Source organism: Cryptomeria japonica, chromosome 2 (genome assembly GCF_030272615.1).
Source record: "Cryptomeria japonica chromosome 2, Sugi_1.0, whole genome shotgun sequence".
Taxonomy (NCBI): Eukaryota; Viridiplantae; Streptophyta; class Pinopsida; order Cupressales; family Cupressaceae; genus Cryptomeria; species Cryptomeria japonica.
Window position 1 is genome coordinate 608,075,326 of NC_081406.1, and position 25,601 is coordinate 608,100,926.

Consider the following 25,601-nt stretch of genomic DNA (forward strand, 5'->3'; position numbering starts at 1 on the left):
GATAGTGGAAGAATACAAGTACCTAGGAGTTGATTTTCATAATAAACTCAGTTGGGAGACTTGTAGGAAAAGAAGGATTCAAGGAGGATGGAGAGATTCTTACCTACTTAAAAACAGGTGCAAGAAAGAGGAGCTATGGGATTGGAAAACCAAGAAAATTCTTTTTGGTTTGTTGGTAGTGCTGGTTGTCCTCTATGGGTGAGGTTTGGGGGAGTAGCATGTCAAACCTCAAATGGAGACAATTTGAAAGAATCCAAAAACATTTAATCACCAGCAATCTTAAAGCCAAATCTTCAATTCCCTATGAGATCCTTTTGGCTGAAGTAGGTATATTTCCAATGGAAGCATCAACAATAATATGTTTGCTAAGCTACTTAAAAAATGTTGAAAACATGAATAAACATTGCTGACCCAAAATGGTTGTTGAGGAGGAGTTAGTGTTGGTGTTTGTAGTTAGGTCAGATACCTTCTAGGGCCGACCTAGTACACTTAGCGGTTATGTGGCTTGCCGGCATTAGAAGGCATTAATGATTCAATGTTAGTCGGGCCCTAATTGGGCGTCATATGTAACTTGTGATTAAATGTAACTTGTAACCACTCATGTGTAACTTGTAATTAGTCAAGATCTATATGAATGTAACTTGTAAATTATAGGTCTGATCCTTCTTGGCGCCAAAACCGATTAGAAGGCATTGTCACATATATATACAAGTTGGCTTGTGATCATTTCATCACTCATTCAGCACGATCATCAATTCACTCAGCGAATTCAGCGAACTACTTTGCAGTGGCAGCAAACCTCCTCACAAGTGCAGCGAATCATCTAACAGGGACAGCGAACAGTTGATAAGGTCTGGAATTCACCTTACAATGACAACGAACGGGTTTCTAGAGACAGCAAACTGTCCTCAAGGGCAGCGAACTTCATCTATTGGACAGCGAACCTGCAGGAGACATCTCATGTCCTTGATCAGCATTCATATCTTGCAGATAAGTTCTGATATTGCTGTATATACCCTAACCTGAGTGCTTCAAGTGTTGAAGCGGTTTTGTAAAAGACTCATGCTGATTTGTCTAAAAGAAATCTGAGATTAATTGCTGGGTTTTTCACCTCCAAGAGGGAGGTTTTTCCAGGATACTGCTGTGTAATGTGTGTTTCATTTATTGTTTTCTGCTTACTGTTATCAGTCTGATCATAAAATTAACATGGTATCAGAGCTAAGGTTGATTCAGTTGTGATCAGACATTGTGATAGCAGTGCTCCTACTTCACATTCTTCACGCCATTTCTAGCATTGAAGATGGTGACTAGTTTAAAGGTCGAAGATAGACTCGACGGAGCTTTGAACTTCACCTCGTGGAAGGTTAGAGTCCTTATTGCACTTGAAGAGAATGATCTACTTCAGTTTGTAGAAGGAAAAGATCAGCTTGAGCCTGAAGATCAAGAGGAGAAACTCCAATTCAAGAAGAATGCAGTCAAAGCCAAGAAGATCCCGATTGACTCCGTGAAGGATCATCTTGTTCCTATCATCTCCAAGATGTCTTCAGCCAGAGATATGTTCAAGACATTGGAAGGGATGTTTGAAATCAACAACACAAGTAGAGCACTTGCATTGAGACAACAACTTCACCAAGTCAAGATGGCAAAGGGAGAATCAGTCATATCCTTCATGAAGATTGCAGAATTGAGAGATCAACTTAGTGCCATCGAAGATGAAGTTGTGGACAAGGATCTTGTTATGCTAGCGTTGAATGGCCTTCCTCACTCTTGGGAGCCATTTATCCAAGGCATAAGTGGGAGATCCAAATTTCCCAAATTTGATTGCCTTCGTGCTGATTGTATTCAAGAAGAGTCAAGGTTGATATGAAGAGGAATTGAGCATAATCATTACGATGTGGAAAATCAAGTCCTTGCTACACATACTTCTATGGAAAGAGGCAAAAGAAGAAAGAGGGATAGAGACAGAGGTCCAGATAGATCCTGTTCCAAAAAAGGACTTATCTCACTTTCAATGTTTTAGGTGTGACAAGTTGGCCACATTGCTCGAGAGTGCAAATCTAGGTCTACTCCTCTAGCTTCTTCTGTGGAAGTTGACATAGGGACACCTCAGGAGGAGCCAAGGTCAAATGTCAACTCAGAAGGGTTCTTGTTCTAAAAGGAGGAAATGCCATTTTTTCAGCTTCAGAGGGAGCTTGGCATTTCAGCTTCAAAGGGAGCCTGACATTTTCAGCTTCAAAGGGAGCCTGACATTCCAGCTTCCGAGGGAGCCTCGTTATCATGAAGATTTGGTTAATGCATTTTTCTCTGTGATGGAGAAATTTGAGGTGAAAGCCCATGTTAATGAGTTCTTCTTTGTGAGGGAGAAGTTCGAGGTGCAATCCCTTGTTAATGGGTTCTTCTTTGTGAGGGAGAAGTTCGAGGTGCAATCCCTTGTTAATGCATTCTTCTCTGCGAGAGAAGTTCGAGGTGCAATCCCTTGTTAATGCATTCTTCTCTGCGAGAGAAGTTCGAGGTGCAATCCCTTGTTAATGCATTCTTCTTTGTGAGAGAAGTTTGAGGTGAAAGCCCTTGTTCCACCCTCTGTGAGTAGGTATGGTGGAACCACCCTATGCGAGTAGGCATGGTGGTAATGCACTCTTCTCTGGGAGAAGTTTGAGGTGAAAGCCCTCTTCCACCCTCTGCGAGTAGGCATGGTGGATGTCATGGAAGAAATTTCATGACCTAACACTTGTGTTTGTTCACCCTCTGGGAGTAGCTATGGTGAATGTCATTTGGTTTTCATTCATGGTCTTAGCCATGATGGACCCACCCTCTGGGAGTAGCCATGGTGGTTGTGTTCATTTCATTTGCATCTTTCATGGGAGTAGCCATGTATCTCGGATCTTGAGAAGGTCTCCTCCCTAGCTAAGAGGGAGTGCTGGTGTTTGTAGCTAGGCTGGATCCCTTCTAGGGCCGACCTAGTACACTTAGCGGTTATGTGGCTTGCCGGCCTTAGAAGGCATTAATGATTCAATGTTAGTCGGGCGCTAATTGGGCGTCATATGTAACTTGTAACCACTCATGTGTAACTTGTAATTAGTCAAGACCTATATGGATGTAACTTGTAAATTATAGGTCTGATCCTAAATTATAGGTCTGATCCTTCTTGGTGCCAAAAGTTAACAAAGCTGACCTAAGACCGATTAGAAGGCATTGTCACATACATATACAAGTTGGCTTGTGATCATTTCATCACTCATTCAGCAAGATCATCTATTCACTCAGCAAATTCAGCGAACTACTTTGCAGTGGCAGCGAGCCTCCTCTCAAGTGCAGCGAATCATCTAACAGGGACAGCAAACAATTGATAAGGTCTGCAATTCACCTTACAGTGACAGCGAACAGGTTTCTAGAGACAGTGAACTGTCCTCAAGGGCAGCGAACTTCATCTATTGGACAGCGAACCCCATTTCAGGGAAGCGAACCTACAGCAGACATCTCCTGTCCTTGATCAGCATTCATATCTTGCAGATAAGTTCTGATATTTCTGTATATACTCTAACCTGAGTGCTTCAAGTGTTGAAGCGGTTTTGTAAAAGACTCATGCTGATTTGTCTAATAGAAATCTGAGATTAATTGCTGGGTTTTTCACCTCCAAGAGGGAGGTTTTCCCAGGGTATCTTGATGTTCTTTGTGTTCCTATTTTTGTTTTTCCTGCTATTGCTCTCTGTCTGATCTAAAATTAACATTTAGACCGTAGGAAGAAGACTTGGATGAAGTAGAACAAGAAGTGGATGAACAAATGGGACGTTAATCCACAGGAATGTCGTAATACCGACGGAGAGAAAAACAAATTGTGTTAGAAAAAATTATGGCTGCCATGTAGACAAAACAAATTGGTTGGAAAAAACATATTATATCAAAGAGTTCAACCCCTTGTGGGAACATGATGAAAAGGCTTTTTTAAAGGTTGCAATTAAGGGGAAAACAAGGATTTTAGTTGCTCAACTGAGGGTTGGTTCCCATCATCTAAGATGTGAGATAGGCAGATGGATGGTCCCCAATGAAGATTAGGAAGAACGATTCTGCATTTTTTATAGTAAAGGGATTGTTGAAACTGAACGACGCTTCATCCTTGATTGTGCAACGTATGAGGATATGCATTCAGTTTGGGAAACATTTTGCAGGTGGATAGTTTGAATGAGATCTTCGAGGAGACAAGGCTTCATAATATTGCAAATTTCTTAATCAAGATGCACAATAGAAGAGTTGACATGGAAAATAACATGAAAATGGATTATCGCTGGCTCCCTTGGTCTCTTAGATTCTTTGATGTCATGGACGTAATTAAAATCATTCATTCAAATATTTTAAAAACAATTCAAGTTTATCTATTTGTAAGTTTGAATGTTTTTTTGAACTTTTTATGCATAATAAGGGGTTATAAAGCTGATTTAAATTTTTTTTTTTTCAATAATGTTTTTCATTTTAGGTTCATAGAATTGCTAGCACAAGAAGTTCTAGTTCAGTTGCTTGGGATGAAATGAAGAGTCCTTTTAAAATTGATTTAGTGTCGCCTCTTTGGCAATATACAACAATCATACAGTATATGAGCATATATTTTCAAGTGAAAGTTCACTTATGCGCAATCCTGTGACAATGAATAAAAGCGTGTCAGGAGCCAAATAGAAAAGGGTTGCCACAAAATCTAATAATGACTTATATTAAAGATCAAGAGGATGTTGACATGAGAAGTAACAAATCAAAGAGTATTGCACATCCTTTTTCGAAGAAAAGCTCAAAGAAACTTCCTAGTGGCTTCACACAACCAGCTGGCCCACATTCTTTCATGTCATTGCCACCATCTTCTAAATAAGAGAATGTTTCGGTTACATGAAAAAGAGGTCCAGTGGACAAGGCCTTTAGAAATGGAATTAGAGAGGTTGCAGATCAAAGCATTGTTCATTGCATTTATGGAAATGGACTTCCTTTCAAAATTATAAAAAACATTATTGGTGGGAGATGGTGAATATCCTTTGCAATATATTAATTGATTATCTTAGTCTTGGATATGAAAAGGTGCAAACAACCTTATTGGCAAAGGAGAAAGCTTTAGTAGAGACATCATTGAGAGTGATCAATGATACATTGCCCAAAACATGTTTATCCATCATTTCTGATGGATGGAAAGATTGCAAAAATAGACCATTAATCAATGTTATAGCGGTGTTCCCTAAAGGGGCAATGTTTTAGAAGGCAGTGGATTGTGAGGGGCAAGTAAAAGATGTGAGTTTCATTGCCAATTTCCTCATAGAATCCATTGACATGGCGGGGTCTAAAAATGTTGTCTAAGTCATAACAGACAATGCTAATAATTGTAGGGCAGCTGATTCTATAGTGGAGGCTACATATAGTCACATTTTTTGGACGCAATTCACTCACTCAATTTGATATTGCAAAAGATTGACACACAAATTGAATTGGGTCAAACAATTCTACACGAAGGCCAAGGAGATTCAAATGTTTGTGACTAATCATCAAATGTCACAAGCCATATTCAAGACCACCTCCAACTTGGAGTTGTTGAAGGTAATTGAAATTTTATTTTTTAATTTATTGATTTTTACTTTTTGACTATTGATATGTATGTGTATTTTTTTATACTATGTTAGGTTGTCGAAACACAATTTGCATCTCACACAATCATCTTAAGATGACTTTTGAAGGTGTGAGAGGCCTTGAGTTCTATGGTCATCGACAACTTGTGGAGTGTATGGAGGTAGTCAAGCACAAAAAGAGCCCAAAATTAAAGCATTGATCCTAGACGATGAGCGGTGGGCTTGTGTGGAATGTGTTTTAAATTTCATTGAGCCCATCATGAGCATAATTAGGTATGTCTGATATTGTTCGCTCATGTTTGGGTGAAATTTATGATGGCATGAACTCCATGGTGGAGAAAATATGAACAATAATAGAGGGGAATGACATTGTCATTCTCATAGAAACACATGAACACGATGGATGCAAGGTTCTTGTTTTTGAAGGCTAAAATAAAATCTCAGTTTGGAATGAAGGGACTAAAACAAGTAAAGGACATGGAGGATTCATAGTACTAATAAGAGAAACATGGGGTGGAATGATAGAAGTTGAAAAAGAGGATCCAAATAAACAATTTATTTGGTTGGAAATAACTGACAATGAGGTAACAATATGTCTTTCTCTATGTGTCTATCTCTCTCCTTATCCCTAAAATTAGGCCTCTATATTCATATATCTTTTCCTCTTTATATCTATCTCTCCATATTTCTTCTTTCATCTATCCATCTATCTCTATTTGTTTATCTCTCTATCTCTCTCTACCACTGTATCTCTCCCTCTCTATATATCACTTCCTATCTCTATCTTTATCTTTCTATCTCTCCCTCTCTCTCTTTCTATTTATTTTTCGAGCTTCCACATCTATCTAATGCTATATCCTCTCCCTCTTTATCTCTCCATATCTTTCCTATTTTCTCCATCTTCCTCTCCCCTTTCTCCATCTCCATCTCCATCTCCATCTCCATCTCCATCTCTATTTATATCTCTATCTTCTTCTCTATCTATATCTCTTTACCCCTCTCTCCTGCTCTTCTACCCTCTATCTCTTCCTCTTTCTATCTCTATCTCTACCTCTATCTCCCTCTCAACTGATTGCAAACATAACATAAGTCTATTGGTAATGTTACTTGATTATCTTCCTAATTCAAAGGTTTTGTTTTAGTTATGGTTGGATCCTTGTACGCGGATGCAAAGTGGATTTGAGGCTATCACTTCTCCATTGAGACCTTTGTTGCACAAACAACATCATTTTCTAAGTGGCCTACCAATTGATCTTATGTGCTACACAAATTTATGCAAAAATTTGACCAAATTTTCCTCTAATTGACCTTCCACACCTCTTTGGCATATCCATTGCACACCAAGGTGCAATCGCTAGTATAATTTACGTTTTAATTTCTAATTTTGAATCTTGACTTATAAAAGTAAATACTAAATGTTGTATGCAAATTCAATAGGTTGCAAGTTCTTCAGCTGAGCGGAATTGGAGTACTTACTCCTTCATCCACTCGGTCAAGTGTAGCCGTTTGGGTGCAAAAAAGTAGAGGATTTGGTCTACATACACTCCAACCTTCGTTTTTTGTCACATAAGAAACATGAATATTGAGGTTGTGACAAAGAATTAGGATCTAACCCCTGAGTATACTGATTTAGATGCTACAATTGCACAACTTGCCTAAGTCTTTGTAGATGAGGCAGCTCCTGCACTTGTAACAGCTAGTGGGAGTGGCAATCTAATGGATTGTGGTTCAAATGAAGTTGAATGAAATGTTCACCTTGATGCTTTTGATGAAGAAGAATATGAATATCAAATTATGATTATAAGTTGAATTTTCATTGTGCAACAACGTTTTGAGACTTGAGTATTATCATTTTTGCAAATTATGAATATGATAATAGAAATTCTATTTATTGGCAATTATGGATTTATTAGTTAGTATCACTCTTCATATATATATAATTTTGAACATATATATATTTATATATTGCTGTACCCATGCCCAAAGATTTTTTTTGCTGTACTGCTGTACCAGATTCTGGTTCCACACCCGTATACCTGAATCGGCAACTTATTTTTAATGCATATCTGTTTGAAAACAAGTTATGCAACAATGTGCATGTCATCTCGTGGTTGGTCTGAATTCAATGCCACACTTATTACCAGGGATGTATGTATCTATTGTTGACCCATCTGTGGTAAGGTTTAGAATCAAATGTGGTCCATTTCATAGCACTTGAATAAAGTCTTCATTGAACAATAAAATTTTTTTGGGTATTCACTTTTTCATACAAATTTTTTGCGAAGAAAATGTTACCTATTGGGGCAACTGATTAGGAAAAGTATTAACATTCCAAGATTACACAGGCAAATAAGAGCTAACTAACTGAATTATATCAATAAAATATATTTTTATTGGTAACTACAGTTATTAGGTACTGATAGAAATGGAAATTTTATGAGATATTTCGTACATGTATAGGGTAAAGTAAGATACCAGTCATCCTGATAATGAAGATATTGGTTATCATGATTATAGAGAATCCCAAGTTGAGAGGAATCTTGCACAAATCTCTGAATAGCATGACGAGTGAAGAAACCGCCATCGGGGGTTGATATTCTCCATGACAACTTTCCTGTAAGATTCCTTGATGTGGGATAAAATTCATGTGCTTGGCAATCATAAGTATCGAACAATGGATTCAAGCCTCCACTTATGTACCACTTTCCTCTGAAATCAGCTACATTGAACTCTTTAACAAGAGCAGAAGGATCCGGAACAGGGGATGCCCCTTCACCCTTTTTCTTAGGGACACATTTCTTTCGTGACAATGCACATTGATTAAAGTGGTCAACAGCATCATTTTGAAACAGATCTCCACATTTGATCTGGAAACAGGTTTCAATGCTTGAAATTAATACTTCAATTCTAAATCACACTAAAAATGCAAGAAGAAATCTAACATTGTGCGAGCATAATGCCAGTTAATAAAATTACATCCAGACAACAATGGGAGGTGTGGAGGAGAGAGAGAGACCTGACATGCTGTCTCATCAGGACGATTATTACAGATTTCGATGCAAGCAACATTTGCTGCACATGCTGGGTTAGCCATGCAGTGTACCAATTCTTCTCTGCAAAAGGACATAATCAATATTAAAAAAGGTTTTAAATTTAATCACAGCAACATAGGGGGAACTAAGCATATGGAGCTGGGAAACTGCATTTGGAACAAAAGAAAAATCGTTATCAATTTTATGATTGACTACCTGCATGTAAAATGTCAGTAAAAAGGAAATTATGTAACACTCGCAGTACACAATTGACATTCAAGATATATATCTCCTAGGGTGGCTTTCATATAAACATAGGAGGGCCAAAAACGATTGAAGAATCAATATATCTGTTTTTCATCTTTCCAGTTGAGATGTCATTCTTTGATCTTATTTGATGAAGGGGCTATGGTGATTGGTCCTATCTCATTACAAGATTTAGGAAACTGCATTTGGAATGAAAGAAAAATCTTGATTGACGTATTGCAATTTTATGATTGATTAGGGGAAAAGACCTAGTAGTTGAGCATGTTCCAATGGCTGTGAGAGCATTTGTTGATTTAATGCCCAATATTTTTGACAATATTGCACCAATAGTTGCAACTATAAAGTTGTTATTGTGATGATGAGAACCCATAATTGAATGAAATGTATCCATAAGCACTAAAAAGCATAGTTGAAAAACACGGACTCGGCAAACCAAAAATTTGGACTCGGACTCGGACTCGTGAAAGACTCGTGAAAGACTTGGCAAAAAAAAACTGTAGTTTTACAAAAAAACATAAAGAAATTAATGCATTTAGAGAACATAAGAGCCATAATTGAAACATTACACGTCACATACTCATAGTTTCAAACTTTCAACTCTAAAATGTATAATACCAAGATTTCTTCAATGCTAATTATGCTTTTATATGGAGCCTAATCAGACTCAGAGGTTAAATTTTCCCTACTTCCATCAGCGCAATTTCCCCCTATATTTTTCGACGGGGGTTTGGGGGCAGCGCCCCCAAGTTGGGGTCAAGGGGCATCGCCGAAGGATCCTGAAATTTGACTAAGTCTGGAAAATTGAAGAATCCTCCAAAAACTAGATTTTGCATTATAATTCCCGGAGGTCCGAAACCACCCTCAAACATCCTGACAGTATATATGGACTTATACTTAAATTTTATATTCCATATATGATTCCTGACTGAGAGACCAAATTTTTTCACATGTTTCGGCCTCTTTTTTAAGTCTACCCGAATTTTTATAAAGGCGTCGGGTGTTATTTTTCTTTTATTTTTCACTCCCTCAGTTATGCCAAATGAAGGCAATTAAAAAAAAAAAAAACTCAATTTTAAAGCTTGCATGACTTTTTTTCTGGGTCGCATGAGTCCATCTGAAAGACTCGCGAGTCCATGCAAAAGACTCGCGCGGGTCCTTGCAAAAGACTTGCGAGTCTTTCAGATGGACTTGCCAGGACTCGCTTCGCGAGTCCTTGGCGAGTCGACTCGTGGTTCCCATGGACTCGCGAGTTCGTGGCGAGTCCACGAGTTTTAAAACTATGGAGTAAAAAGCAACGAATCATGTGATGCCCCATCAGCGCACGAGTATTTGTCTCTCCTTTTTTTTGGGGCTATTTTTGGACACCTTGGCAAAAAGCATGTGGACATCATATTTGGTGATGTGGTCCTGAAACCTTAGCTATAAGCAAGGGACTTGCCAAGTAAGCTGCTGTAAAAAATTGAGAGTGATTTGAAATTTCCACGTAGGATTTTAAGAAGTGCAAAGTTAGGGTGCTCAACTATTGGGTCTTCTCCCCTACCTACATTTAAAATGTTCAATAAAAAGGAAATATATTTTATACTCTCAATATACAATTGACTTCAAAGATATCTCCTAGGGTTGCTTCCATATGAACATAGGCAGGCATAAAAGGTTTGAAGAATCAAGATACACATGTTTTGCATCTTTCCAATTGAGATGCTGTTCTTTGATCTATTTTAATTCAAGGCCATAATGGTGGTCCAAGGCCAAACATAAATTTATTTTCAATCACAAAGCATAGTTTTGTAGGTGATTATGGATAATTGGGGGATGTAGAACAAGATAGGTTGATGATTATTATTACATTGAGAGGCATTCTAGAGTGATGCAAGAGTTTTTAAACTTTTAGTTTTTTTAATGTACACAATATTTCTAAAGTAAAATAAAATAATTCAACTAAATAAAAAACTATAAAATAACTCTTTTAAGTAAATAAAAATATCTCTTCAAATAAAAATAAACTAAACAATGTAAATAAAATGAAATAATTATTAAGTAAATAAAGTAGTAATTCATATTTAAGACATCTATAAAAGTGATAGATCAATTGCTTGTTTCTATTTTTTGCTTCTTGTTTCTTGTTAATCCATGAGTTGGGCTACGAGTTGGGAATTGAAGGTTTTGAAGGAATTCGTGTCTTTTACTCATGGGGTTTGGGTTTGGGACTGTTGCCATTGGTAGTGGTTCTTCTTTACTAAATTTGTTTCTATTTGCATGGCTTTCCAAACAATGGTAAAACTATGAATGCTCAATTCAAGTTGAATACTTCTTTAGCCTCTAATGTAAAGTTCCAACCTCTTATAGGGATCCAAAATTTGAGTACTAGGAAAGGAGTTTGATCTAGTGGTGTTCAAACTCAGTAGAAAATACTCAAGAATACAAAGCTCCCAAATCTTGAGACCTTATCTTTACTTTGATCATTCTGCTCTGAGCAACCTCAGTACAATGAGCGCAGAGGAAGTAATTTTTCCAATTCTCCTCAAGGTTGTGAATTGTAATTCTCAAAAAGATTTGAGAATGTCTGCAATAGGATTTCTGGTTACTAGTCTTCATCGAGGCTTTCAAATGCCACAAGATAATGAGATCTCTATCAGTATTTAGAAGATTTGCTCCTATTTATTATGATATTATTGTCTGTTGAAATTCTGATCTTCCAACAAAGGGAAAGGAATCTAAGGAACAAAAAAAGACACAACACACTTCTCAAGAAGTGCTTAAGCCAACCCACCCCAATATGTATTTGGGAGGTTAAGCAGCCAACAAGACTTTGGACAAAATAAGATGCTAGGAAGGTCGTGTATACAGACCATACCAGAGCATGAAAAATATTTCAGAGTTTGATTTAGAGCCTTTCACTAGAAAATATTTATGAATACAAGGCTCCCAAAATTTGAGACCTTCCCTCTTCTTTGAAGATTCTGCATTGGATGATCCCAGTACAAGGGCAGAGGAAGTAATTTTAACAATCTGGTTCAACACTGGAATTTAAAATTATCGAAAGTTATTGACATGTCTCGGCTAGCATTTTTGGTTACTAGCACTTCATCAAGGCTTGCAGTTGTCATAAGAAAATGAGGCCTTCTCTATTAGTGTTTTAGAAGTTTTGCTGCTAGTCATAATAATATTATGGTCTATTGAAAATTTGATCTTACACTCAAGGGAAAGGTGTCCAAGGAAATAATAATAAACCACAACACAACTCTTGACGAATGCTTAAGCTGTTCCACCCCAACCCCTATTTGGGATTTTAACGAATCTATAAACCTTGACAAAACAAGATGTTAGTAAGGTCATTTTTAGGTGGATACCTCCCATTTTGAATTATGACAAATAGTGCAAATAAGTCTGATTTAGAGCCCTTAATTTTTCACCAGAAAAGATTTAAGAATGCACGGGTCCCAAATCTTGAGACCTTCTCTCTTCTTTGATAATTCAACTCTGGACAGCCCCACTAAATCATAAGCAGACAAAGCAATTTAACCATTCCAAACGAAGGTTGGAAACTGGAATTTTCAAAAAGAATTGAATATCACAAAGAATGCTTCTGTTTACTAGCTCTTCATTGAGGCTTGCAGTTGTCAGAAATGAATGAGATTTCCTCTTATTAGTATTTTAGAAGACTTGCTTCTCATCATAGCAACATTATGTTCCATTGAACATTTAATCTTAAGTGATTTCCTAAAGGATATAACGAGTTAAATGTGGAGGCCTACTTTTAAGCCAAAGTCAATGCTCACTAAAAAATATGGTTTTTTGGGAACGAATAGGAAGAATCTGACTTACGGAGATTAATCAGATCAGTCACGCCCAATGTAGCCCAATGTATTTGCTCCCTCTTTAGTGGAATTTTCATAGTAAGCATATCATATTTAATTTACGAATAGTACTTATATAAACAAAGCCACCTTTGAAATGTGATACTTGTGAATTGAAGTACATTTATCGGCATTTCCTTTTCTTATGCATGTTGATAGTGAACTACACATATATATAATTCCTATTTATCATCTTATTTCAAAAGATGACCAGTTGAATGACATCAACATGCAAAAGATAACCTAAACAGATTTCTGAAATCAAAATATTATAGAATACTGAATATTGCCCTCAAATTTTTATTACATAAAAAGAAATAACTTATTTTTAATGATATTTAGGGCATTGTATAATACCTACACTCTTTCAATAAACAGCCATAGATCTCGGGCCCATCATCATCAGCATAGGAAGGCGGACTAAGCCAAAGGACCCACAATAGAAAAAATGTTGCCATTGTTGATTGGTTGCTGTATTTAAAGCTACCATCTCTTAGCCATGCTTTTATATTATTTGTAGCCTTCAAGACCAGTCGGATTGTACTTTGTCTGATCCATCTACCAATACAAATGTTTGCTTGATCTGCGAAATGGTCTGTCTGCGAACATACTTTTGTTTTTTGTGCACCAAAAACAAGCATTTTTCTTTTGGATTGAGATTTTTTGTCATTTCGACTTGTGCCAGGGTCGAAATAACTGTGTTTGCATTCAAATTTTATTTTATCACATATTGCAAATCGAAGAAGACGACACTTAGTACATGGTTTATTCCTGATCCGGGTCCAGCAATAGAAGGCTATATCTCGAAATCTTGTGCTGTCTGTCAGAACAGAGTCGTTTGAGTTTTTCATGATATACTTACTCTGGTATAACCCAGACATCGAGACTGGAGATAAGGCCATAGCATGAAATGGATCACCTGCACAGAACCAAAGAAGGATGTTCATTAAGCCAACACCCCAACCATGAGCTGGCAAGTTAATGTATTCCTTATAAGTCACAATTTCTAACTTAGGTGGCTTCAACTTAGTGTTTTATAATTTTATTGAGGAATTATACCGTTCCAACCATAAAATTAGAATATCAATTAAATATGTAGCAGTAATGCTAACTACAACTATCAATCCTTGAATATTTGAGTCCAAGTTTGTGAAGAATGATGGATTTCTTTTGCACCTGACAAACATACGATGCCCATTATTTTGTTTAAAGAAATTGCAGTTAATGCGGTAGGAGGAATTTATGCAATTAATGAAATCTCCGTATTATCCTATGAAAAAGAGCATGACATATAATGGCAACATTTTAGGGAAAAATAAGGACAAGGTGTGCAAGACTTCGTCACCATATTTAGGAAGGAAGCAATCAAATTGGTGTTGAACACAGAAACTGAAGAATGGTGATCAAGTTCATATGATGACTTCATAGTTTAAGACCATTGATAATGCATGTACTCGATCTCACTACATAAAGACTTCAAATCTTCAAAGGGACGTCCAAGCCTAAGGGATAAAGGTTTATAAAATGGTTGGAGAATTACCACAATTATTTGCAATGATAAAGATGCTAAGAATCATTGTAGGCAAACCGATCATAAATGTTGGAAATTGTCCCCAAATAACAGTTCCAAGGGAAGGTCTCCTTAGTTGAAGGCAAATATGTTAGAAGCAGTTCCAATGTACAGAACATCATGCTGCACTTACGTTAAAATGCAGTTATGTTAAATTAGTAAAGAGGACCAAGGTAGAGGCGAATTAACTAAAATCTTCTATTTAAAATTCAGATTAAAAGGACAAAGCTTGACACTCTCTTCAATGTATGTTCCCAAGCAAAAATTTACAAGAATTAATTTTTGATTAAAATAAGCAGGGTTTTGAAAGGGCCCAGAACTTTTTATATTATAAAGATGGAGCATTAAGCACATCAGGACAGCAAAAGAACCGCACAAAATACTACAGACAGAAAACAGTGGACATAACCAAAAACAACAAATCTAACTAAACAACACAAAAGAACAACCTCATATAGCTTGGGTTGGAGCACATGGCCATCCATACTCATCAGGTTGGGTGAAGTAGGGAGTCGAAATCTAAGTTAACAAGCAATTCAAAGTATAGTTTGATGATAATGGATATTATATTCAAGGAGAGGTAGATGTTGGCCCATTTGATGCTTGTAGTATAGTTTCGGCAGCTCATACATGTATAAGATGGATGCAGCCTTTGTGAGGAGCCAATACAATTGCTAGTCGGTCAAGGATGGAGAGAGCTTTACTTTTAAATTGTACAAGGAGAGTTAAATATTTCTTTAAGTGCTAAACAAACCAAGGAACCCATCAATGTAAAAAAAATCTGCTTTGCTTCTTTTGAGAGAGAAAAAAGAAGTTAAAATAATGGAATAGAAAATTTCTTATAATATGTTTACTAGCAAAGAATGAAAGCAAATGGAATAATGGTCCTTTATAGAGGTTCACCGTTCTTCAAGACTCTAAAGTTAGACCATTGAGAGGTAGAGCAATCCATTTTAGAGGCAAACAAATTATACTTGTAATGCCAAAGAAACATGGAACATGATGGATAGGTAGAGAATCATAGAGCATTGAACAAGAGATTACAATCAAGAATCTTTATATATTTAGATTTTTGAGGTTTTGTCTAGATAGCTACATTTGTTGTTCATGCTTCTACAATTTTAAGGTTTCATCAACAATGCTACATTTTTTGGATCAGATATCCAGACACTCTTAGTGTAGGTTTTTCATTCATTACGCAGTTATGTATTTTCCTACACTAAAGTTTTGCTTGCCTTGGAGTGAGTCAGGGGGGTTGAGTTGTCAACATCTTTTATAGGAGTCCGCCTTTCCTCTTTTGTAGATTCATATGTTATAGTTCTTATTGGTTGTATTTCCCACCTCCTTAGTCTCGCACATCCTATATATACTCAATCGTATTTATTCCATAGTGGGGCATAACATAGCATAGCATGATGTGGATATTTTTTTTTGGCATCTAGCATATTGCATTACTTGAATTACTAGTATTTGCATTTTGCCTCTTGATTAGTGATCTTGTGGCTATCCTTAATACCCTATGTCTTGGTTATTTTTTATTCTTGCAAAATTGAACATGGTACTAATGTCAGAATGTTTAGGTTAGTCCATTCTTTGTATAGTTTACAAGAGTACTAGGATTTTAGGTTATGGGAGGTGAGCTGGTTTGTGGTGAATAATGCAATGTTTCTAACTCATTGTTGTGTTTGGAAGGCCCAAGAAAAGTAGTTTTGGCTTTCATTGTGTTTAAAACAAATATTTGGAAGCTAGGTTGTGATTGATTTTCTAGGTGCCTGACTTGCATTGAATTTTGTAGGTTGCATGTGTTTTCGGGCATTTTGATGAGTTTTTGAATGTGTTGTTGAGTTTGAAAGCATTGGAAACAATAAGATTCACTATCTATTCGTTGAGATCAAAGTATATTGCTTTGAGGCTACTAGAGTTTTTTTTTTTCAATTTGCATGTTTGCTCAAATTTGTACCATATAGTACTTGCATTTTTCAAGGAAGACTTGGTCGCTTAGATTTGGTTTTTTGTTAATTTGAGGCTTCTTTTTCATTTTTTGAGTTTTTTCGTTGCATGATACAAGGTTTGTTCTATTGTGGAGGCATTCTTCTTATGCTCCAATAGGTCACATCCATTTTGGCATCCTTGGCACCACTCATCTCCCTTACATTTAATACTCAACAATATTGTCAATCCTTTGGCATCCCTTGGCAATTAGAACACCTCTTGCATAGCTCATGGTATCCTTGATGTCGAAGTATATTGGCCAACAACCTCATATTGCTAGAGCTCAATGTACAATACTCTAGTCATGTCTAGTACATTGAAATCATAGTCTTATCTTTGGTCTTGATTGCTTAAGGCAATCCTATGACGAATGCTATTTGCCATTTGATAGTCTTTATGTTCTTGTTGCTTAGTTGCATAGGTGTTCAAAATCACTAGTTACACTTTCATAACTCTTGGAGTTTTTCTTTGATTTGTGACCAAAGAGTCACTTTGACGAGCAAACTTCACCTTGGAACCCACGTGGAGTGCCACATAGGTAGCTTGCCAACTCTCTCGTGTACCCCACCACCTTGGTAATTCCCTATTTTTTCATCAATATCACACTTGTACTTTCCAATTTATTTGGATTTGTTTACATAATTTTTTGCAAATTGAGTTTTATTATAATAGTTGTTTTGATTAGATAAGTAGGAGAAGGGCCCGAGCCCGTAATATGACAACCACCAAGGCAAATGGAGCGAATCTCACAAGAAATGAGAGTGGGGAAAGGAAGAAGAAGAGAGAGGAAGCTTTTGATCAAAGTTGGGAACCGACAAGAGACAAGGGTCTCGTCCATGTATAACAAAAACATTTTTCACCACACTCGAAAGAGTAAGGGGAGAAGGAGGACCTTTCCTCCTATAGACAACAGTCCAAGCAATGCTATCATTCAACACCCCATTACTAGGGGAAACATGAGATGACCCCCCAACTAGAGGATCAACAATTGTAGTTGGAGGAGGGACATCAAGCTGACGAGGTAAGGAAGAGTCAACAACCATTGAACAAGATTGTTGTTGTGGGGGAGTAACTTGTGTGGCCAGATACAAGATAGTAGCAGGGGGAGGTATAATATACATCTGGGCTCAATGAAACCACAACTAGATTAGGGAGCATAGTAGCATCCTGGGCTAAATCAAACTTTGAGGAAGTGGGAACTTTAATAGTTATGTGACCTTCCTTAGCATCCTTTTACCAACTTGTAGAACCTTTCCAACGTGACAAGGAGCAATACAAAGCCAAGTGACCTATAGCGAAGCAATAATAATGAAAGGGGAGGCCCTCATCATGCAACAATTGTGTCTAAGACCTATCCCCAACCATCAACACCACCCCCTCATGAAGAGGTTTGGATAAGTCAATTTCAACTAGGATACGAGCAAAGGGGGAGTGGCCCATGTGGGATATAAATTCATCAACATTTAGAAAACAACCAATTGAGTTGTTGATTGCCTCGTAACAAGAAAACTCCCAAAATTGAAGGGGAAGGTTTTATAGTTTGACCCAAACCGAACATAGTAAGTGGTTCAGTGAGGGGATTGAAAGGAGTCTAGGGTTTGATGGAGAGAGTGCTCTCCCCAAGCCCATTGTTGTCCCAATATCAAATCTTTGTCTTCAAATGAAGCAAAATCAGCTATGAAAGAACCCTTCACATAGGGAAAGAGATCGATATTAGCATTCACAATAGGCATCCACGAGGATTGGACCCAGTTGTGAAGGTCTAAAAGAGTTGGCTAGAGGGTGGCGAACTTGCAGATTAACCATACCACCCGTAAAAATCCCCACCATAGACAATGATAGGAGGGGATTTGGCACATTGTAAAGGTTGTAATGCTCGTCGGTCCTGGTCAAGTAACATTAACATAATTGCAAATAAGATGAGCCTTATTAAAAGCCCTTGCAATAGCCCCTTGCACAAAGCCCTCACGTGTAGAGCCACAAGCGCCATCTGAAGTTGATACACCAACAACCAAAGGAATAAGGCTGCCATCAGAAGATAGTATGTTAGAAATTGAGGAAACCAACAAAACCCCCAAATCCAATCTGGGCACAGTTATAGGAACAATGTGCAAGCCAGGAGGAGACTAGGGTAGAAAGCACAGGACCCCTAGACGCAAATAATGAAGCCTCAGGAAGGGAGCCAAACATGCCAATAGGCAAAGAAGCCATTATACCAAGGGCATGGGGCGCATAGACTGTAGTAGGGGTGTGACTTGCTCAAGCGAGAGCAATATTTAAACTCATCGTGATCCAATTTTATTAGAATACTTGGCTTTTAGATTTTTTTGAAAGTGAATATTTTGAATCCATGAATTTTCCACAATCCATAATGATTTGATTTTGTTCTTTTGGATTGGACTGTGTAAATTTTTGCATTGCCAAAATATTTTTTCGAGCATTACATAGTGGTGAAGTCCATTAGTTCCTATTTTGTAGTTTGATTATATTTTCTATATTTTGGTCGATTTTAGATAGTGTAAATCTCATTTCAAACACAATTCAATGCACTAAATGCACTATGAGAAAGTGCCACATTCTTGTACTGTCCAGGGGGTCATTAATGGGAATCTTGTATTTAATTGAGATAAAATTCCATGTTGGGTGGAGTTCTTTGTTTGGTCCTTTGATTGACTAATCTAATATGGGTTCATCATGTGTCCTTAACATTGTGCATTCTTTTTTGTTACTTTAGATGATGAGAACTATTCAACATAGAATGAAGAACTTACCCTATCTTGATAGACTCCTTTTTTAAACAAGTGACATATTAGATGAACGAATGGTTTAACATTGATTATTAGATCTATGAAATTATCTCATTGTTTTAAAGGATATTTTCTTTTAGATTGAACACACTAAGTTCCTTTTCTTTTCTTGGACCATCATTTGGTAGTGGAATGAAGATTTTAATTCACCATCTAAAAGTGATACTTCCTTGGAGAACCTTTCACTTACACTCCTGAATGCCCCTTTTATATGTTCATGCTCACATCACTAATGGAGTAGTTCACATCACTAGTTAACATGCATTGAGACTCCACCACCTCTATTATCCTTGTTGGTTGTTTATACTAAAGCATTTGATGTGGACGCATCATGGAATGAGGAGTATAATGACAACATGCATTGAAATTCTACCTCCGTTTGTTGATTTTATTGAAATCAATGTTGCCTCTTTGAAGGCATTCAATGATTCATTTGAGCAAAGATCATTTCAATGTCTACCAAAAACACTACATTGGGACACATTTTTATCAGATATCTTTTATTTGTTTGTTGAGTCCAACCTTTTGGATCGAAAGGACACTATTGAGGCTTGTTTTCCTTAATAAGATAGCGCTTCTATAATTGCATCCTTATATTCTTTAGTTCTTGTTCTAGCTCATTCTCTACATGATCTCTTTTTTTCTTCTCCTATAATTAGGCTTATGTCTCATAAAGGAATTAGAGGTAAGACCATACAAAGTTATGTAAGGTTAGTCCTTGTTGGTCTTGATTCTTCTTTGAGCCTACATGTATACTCGCATGCTTAATGCTTTCACATATCTATGCTAAATTTGTATGATAGTCGAGAATATCTAAGATAATGACAATATATGACAAAGAAAATGTCAAAAAGAGAATGCAAGAGAAATATGCATTAAATGTCAAATGTGAAAACACAAGATGTAAAGTCATGTTAAATGTAGGGTGAAATTGATTGTTGAATCTCATTGTGATTACAAATATGAGTATGTTCACTATTCAATAACACATGATCATGGGTGAGAAATCATCTCTAGGCACTTAATGAGCAAATATGAAAATGATTGAAATAGATATGTTGGGTAGGAGAGACCTTGAAAGACAAACACCATGGGAACACAAGTATCAGGATAAGAATACACAAACCAAAACAATAAAATTCATAAACACAATGAAAGAGAATGGTTTGTTTATTCCAAACACATAACTGAATATACTATATGGACACTTTTGCAATAAACAAAACAAGTGCTTGATATAATCATAATACTTTATCGTGAAATTAGGATATAAAAACTTGTAAAATGTTGAGAGATGTTATTTTTAGATAGATGTATTCAAAGCGAAAAATTAAGACAAACAATTTGTGAAATGGAAAATAAAGGACAAGTGATTCAAGTCCTTGGAGCTTCACTATTGTTATTTATATGTTTTATTTCTACTGGCATAAATTTCTTCTTTATAATTCCTCATACTTATTTTGTGTGATGTATATAATAAATTTGGGTCAATATGAAATTCTTCATTGATTTCAAAGAAAAATAATGCATGGCATAAACACAAATTTGGAATGCTGAAATAACATATCAACATATATATTTGAAATGTATTTCTAAAAGATGCAGAGAGAAATCATATTTAAGGTGCTTAAATTGTTTTTTTCACACATGATAGAATGACATCTCAAGACTCAAATGTCTACACATCTTTTAGATCAATGTATTTAACAAAACATCACTTTAATTCTCTTGGTGGTTTGAAAATAATTATATTCTAGGTTCTTAACTTTCAATGTTAAAGGAGAATCCTCATCTAGATGTGTATGGTCATGACCTACTAGTCCTTAAAAAGGTGGGATTCTTAAAATTGACAATAGTTTTGAAACCATTTCCTTAAAGATGTTAATTAAAATTATATGAGAAACAATTTTCTAAGATCCAAGTAAAATGTTGGCATCTACCACCATATAAAATGTAAGTAAACTTACATGGAGTTTCATCAATCCTTACTAGTATTGATTCTTTCCAAAGTTCCAATAAAAAGATTGAAAAGGTACAATTCACTCAATAGCTTCTCTAGAATCATGCTTAGAGAATTCAATGCAAGGGATCAATGGTATAAAACCTTAATCATTCAAGAACCATAACCCTAAAAAAATGGTTCTTTTGTCTCCATCTAATGTTAAGGCGATATGCAAGGAAAATCCGTTGGCCCTATTGTGTTCCAATTGGCCATTCTATGAATAGACACAATTCACTAAACAAATATATGTTTTGTAACAAAGAAGCCTAAGAATATGCATATCTCAACAAATTCTTAATTTTTTGGTGATAGAAAGCAACTATGTACAATGATAAATAAAAATCCAAAATTCTTAATCATTTGTGAAAGAAAAAATATAAAATATGCTCATAAAAAAATCAAGGAATTATACACCCATTTGAAAGGCACATCTACTCAAACATTAAGAAATCCCTTTGAATATGATTTTTCTTAATGTTTCGTTGGCTCAATGACCAATGCCATTTTTTTTCCATTTTAAATAAGTCAATCATTTACCACTTTTTCTTGTTTTTTACATGATATATAGACTTACAATGAGTACGTAGGAGGTCATGGGTTTGGATCTCAAACTTTTTACTAGTTGAGAAAAAATGCAATCTAATGTAACAATAAGGAGGGTTATGGGATACTCCATGGAAAAAAATATGGAACTATTGGGTAGGCGCAAGAAGTTGGGTTCATAAAAAGTGCAAAAAGTGGAATGGTTTCTTCATTTTCAAATTGTCACAATTGGACTAGAAATTAGAAGCACTTAGATATTGAATCATTAAAAAGTCTAGTAGTATGAAATGTAGTCTTTTGAGTCAAGTTCTCAAATATGTAATTTATTCTAATACGTAGATGATACAAATCAATTTTTATTAATAGTTATCTATAAAAACCACTTTTTAAAAGTCACCTTTTAAGACTATACCATGTACATGTATAACAACCACCACAATTTGACTTAAATAAAATCATTATTTTTATTCCTTTTGGGAAAAGATGTGTAACAAACTTTGAAGATTGATGAGGTTTTTTTTTACAAGTTTTTTTCTAAATGTATATTTTTTAATTTTTTTATTGGCTCTAATTGCTTTTTTTAAAACCCCTCGTGTACAACCAACATAATTTAATCTAAACTAATCATTTTTTGAACTTTTTTTCATTGTGTAAAGAATTTTGTCTCAATTAATGTCATATAATTTTCTTACAAACAAATTTAAAAAATTAAAAGTAATTAAAAAATATGAAAATTTAACATTTCAAGTTTGTGGGTTAATTTCATTAAACAATAATTAAAAAATAGAAAGAATAATCCAATTCTAAAAAAGATTACGTATTTTAAAACTAGACATCATAATCTATAATAGGTTTTAATTTTGTAAAAAAATTGAAAAAATAAATTGTTAGTCATTGCCAAAGTCAATCTTCTCTTGCTATTTTCATGACATTGTACTTGCAGGTCTATGGTGAAGGGTTGGATTTCCAAGCCTAAAACAAAAGCAAAGTTGTGGGTTTCAAATTTCAAATTTAAAGAGATGTGTACTTGCTCCCAAATGCGCACCCATTCTAAAAAGGAGCAAAAATATTATCTAACTAGTAACGGGCAACTATTTTAAAATGGGTATCCATTTTGAAATGAAATGAGTACCCATTTTAACACAGGAACCCATTTATGAAAATAAAATAGGTGCACATTTTGAAAATCAAAACAAGTACCCATTTTGAAAATCAAAACAAGTACCCATTTCTCATTGATATAAATTTTGGCGTGGGAGCTTGAACATAAATGAATACTCTCTTTTTCTATGAAATGGATACCCATTCTTATTGGATTTTTTTCTAAGTCTGAAACTTACCCTACATGTGGACCCAACCTCTTGCATTTACCTTATAAATTATTCCTTCTAGTTTAGGCTTTATGACAAAGATAGAAATATGTTTTGTTTGGAACATTAACACAATGATACCTCATATTTAGAAAATACATGATGAACCTATGACTTTAGCCCACACCACTCTACCCCTTGACATTAACCGTCATGCATGATTTGTAACTCACTTCATAGTAGTTACACATTGATTTCTCATACATAAAAAATATCATGATGGGTCTAGCTTATGCCACTTATCCCTCAACACTAGCCTTCGAGGATGACTTAAATTCTCTTTGGAGCAATTACATGATGACTACTCATACACAAAAAATGCCATGATGGACTCTTTTTTCTCTAGCTTACACTACTCTCCATCAATGCTAATCTCCAAGGATGACTCATGATTGTTTATTTAATTCTTTTAGTTTAAATGCTTAGGTACTAGAAATAAGAAATGACAACTACAATGATAAGATGACAAGAAATGACATTAGCTGTGAATAAGAATTGTATTTTCTTTGTGTATAAACGTGCATAGAGTTTGCATCTCCCATAATGATGTAGGTATTGATCAAAGGTCAATGACTCCTTATTTATAATTGTTAGGCTAGAGAAACAAATTAGAACACTTATCAACAAAAAATAGTAGTAGAAGGCTGAAATATAATTGGTGTTTGGAGATTTTGTATCAATCCCATTTTTTTACTTAAGCCTCAAATATTTTTTATTTATTAAAAATTAAATGATAAATGTTTATAAATCTATGTTGTAGGGTTTGTTGCCTCCAACCCTCATAACCTAGTGATATGGCCTAAGAATGTCTCGTCATTGAAAGGATGTCTAGGTTGCTTGGGTAGTGCTTTGGGTAAACTACAAGGCTTATAGGCTAAATAATGAATTTTTATTTTTATTTTTAGTTTTGAGAACACATTTCTTGAAGCCAAAAAGTCTCGAAACATAAATGTAAACCTAAAAAGTAGCCTACAAACAGAAACACAAAGATAAAAAGCACCTATAATTCCAACTTTCCAAATTCATTGTTTGCCATCACTTAGGTTGGTTGTTGAAGGATTGTGAATATGTCTTTGATTATTGTTAAAATGATCAAATAGCTTGCATCAAGAATATTCACCTCTAGAGGTAAGTTCTTTAAATTTTGTTCCCACCTTGGCTGAACCCATAGGGCTTGTAGGCTAATAAATGAGTTTTTATTTTTAAAAGCCAAAAAGTCCTAAAATATAAATCTTAACCTAAAAACACAACACAACTATAAAATTACGCATTAGGGGAGAGGAGCCAGAACGTGTGCACCCTAACTTCATGCTTCTCAAAATCATATGTGGACATTTAAAAAATAATGAATTTTATACAACAACTTACTTGTCAAGTCCCCTACTCAAAAACAAAATTTCAAGTCCATATGGTCAAATATGATGCCACATCAACATGCAGTTTTGTGAAGGTGTCCAAAATGGTCCCAAATTGTCATAAGATCCATAGGTGTGCACTAAGTCATGTTTACATGTGCGCAGATGCGGCATCACATCATTGGTTATTTTTTGAATTTTTGTGGGAAAAGAATTGACATGAGATTTTTAGAGCACCACTATTGGTCTCATTTTGTCTATGTACTATAACATGTATTGGTACCCGCACACGTATTGGCTCCTCTCCCCTACTCTAGCTTTGTAAAACCCATTATTTATCATTATTCATTGTTGTTATTTATTTGTTATTTATCATTGTGAAGATGTCTTTGATAATTGCTATAGGGATTAAATAACTTCAATCAAGGATATTCATCAAAGGTAAGTTTTTGAAATTTATTTGAAGGTTCTTAATTTTTTAAAAAGATTTATTGTTTTTGTCCCTGTTAATGAGCCTCTTTGGGTTAGTCCGAATTCTAAGGAAAGTAAAAAGGTTGAATGACAAAGACCGAGGTTAGCTAGATCAAGATCAACTTTGATGGAGCTTCAAAGGGTAATCCTGGTCCCTCTGGAACTTGATGGGTGGCTTGAGATTGGAAAGGTGATATTGTGGCATTTGGAACTAAGAGGCTGGCGGATGGCATGGATAATGAGGCAGAGGTTCAGGTTGCTTTGTGGGGAGTCTGATTGGCTCATAAATTGGCGGTTGATTGCTTGCACCTTGAAGGTGACTCACAAATAATTATTAATGCCATTTCCAAGGGTGAAGCCCCTTCCTGGAAGTTAAATAAAATTATTCTGGTCATAAAGGGGGAGTTGGCAAAATTTTAAAACTTTTGCATCTCACATGTATTGCGAGAAGGGGACTTTATTGCCGATATCCTCTTGAGGGTGGGAGTATAATTGGAAGACATGGGTGGTGAAGGGCTATACGAAGACTACCGAGATATGAGTTGGGAGTCAGGGAATGGGTACGATATCATGCGCGAGTAATTAAGGTTGACATGACGGGGGAAGCAGTTGGGAGTTTTAAGGCAAGATTTCTTGCCATTTCCTCCATTTTTTTCAATGGAATAGTTTATGGTGAGCAGTGAGGAAAGCGGGCGTTGAAGCCTGGAACCTAATTTTTCTCTGAACTTCACAAAGCAA

General features: G+C 35.8%; 1 protein-coding gene across 1 annotated transcript in view; it reads right to left on the bottom strand.

Moving 5' to 3' along the window:
• Positions 1–25,601, bottom strand: part of LOC131043863 (violaxanthin de-epoxidase, chloroplastic) — a 40,994-nt gene that overhangs the window by 9,480 nt on the left and 5,913 nt on the right. Inside the window, exons 2-4 of the mRNA XM_057977090.2 lie at positions 13,111–13,672; positions 8,614–8,710; positions 8,073–8,464 (exon numbers count right to left, since the gene is read on the bottom strand). Coding sequence (XP_057833073.2) covers positions 8,073–8,464; positions 8,614–8,710; positions 13,111–13,672 — 1,051 coding nt within the window. The remainder of the gene's footprint in view (positions 1–8,072; positions 8,465–8,613; positions 8,711–13,110; positions 13,673–25,601) is intronic.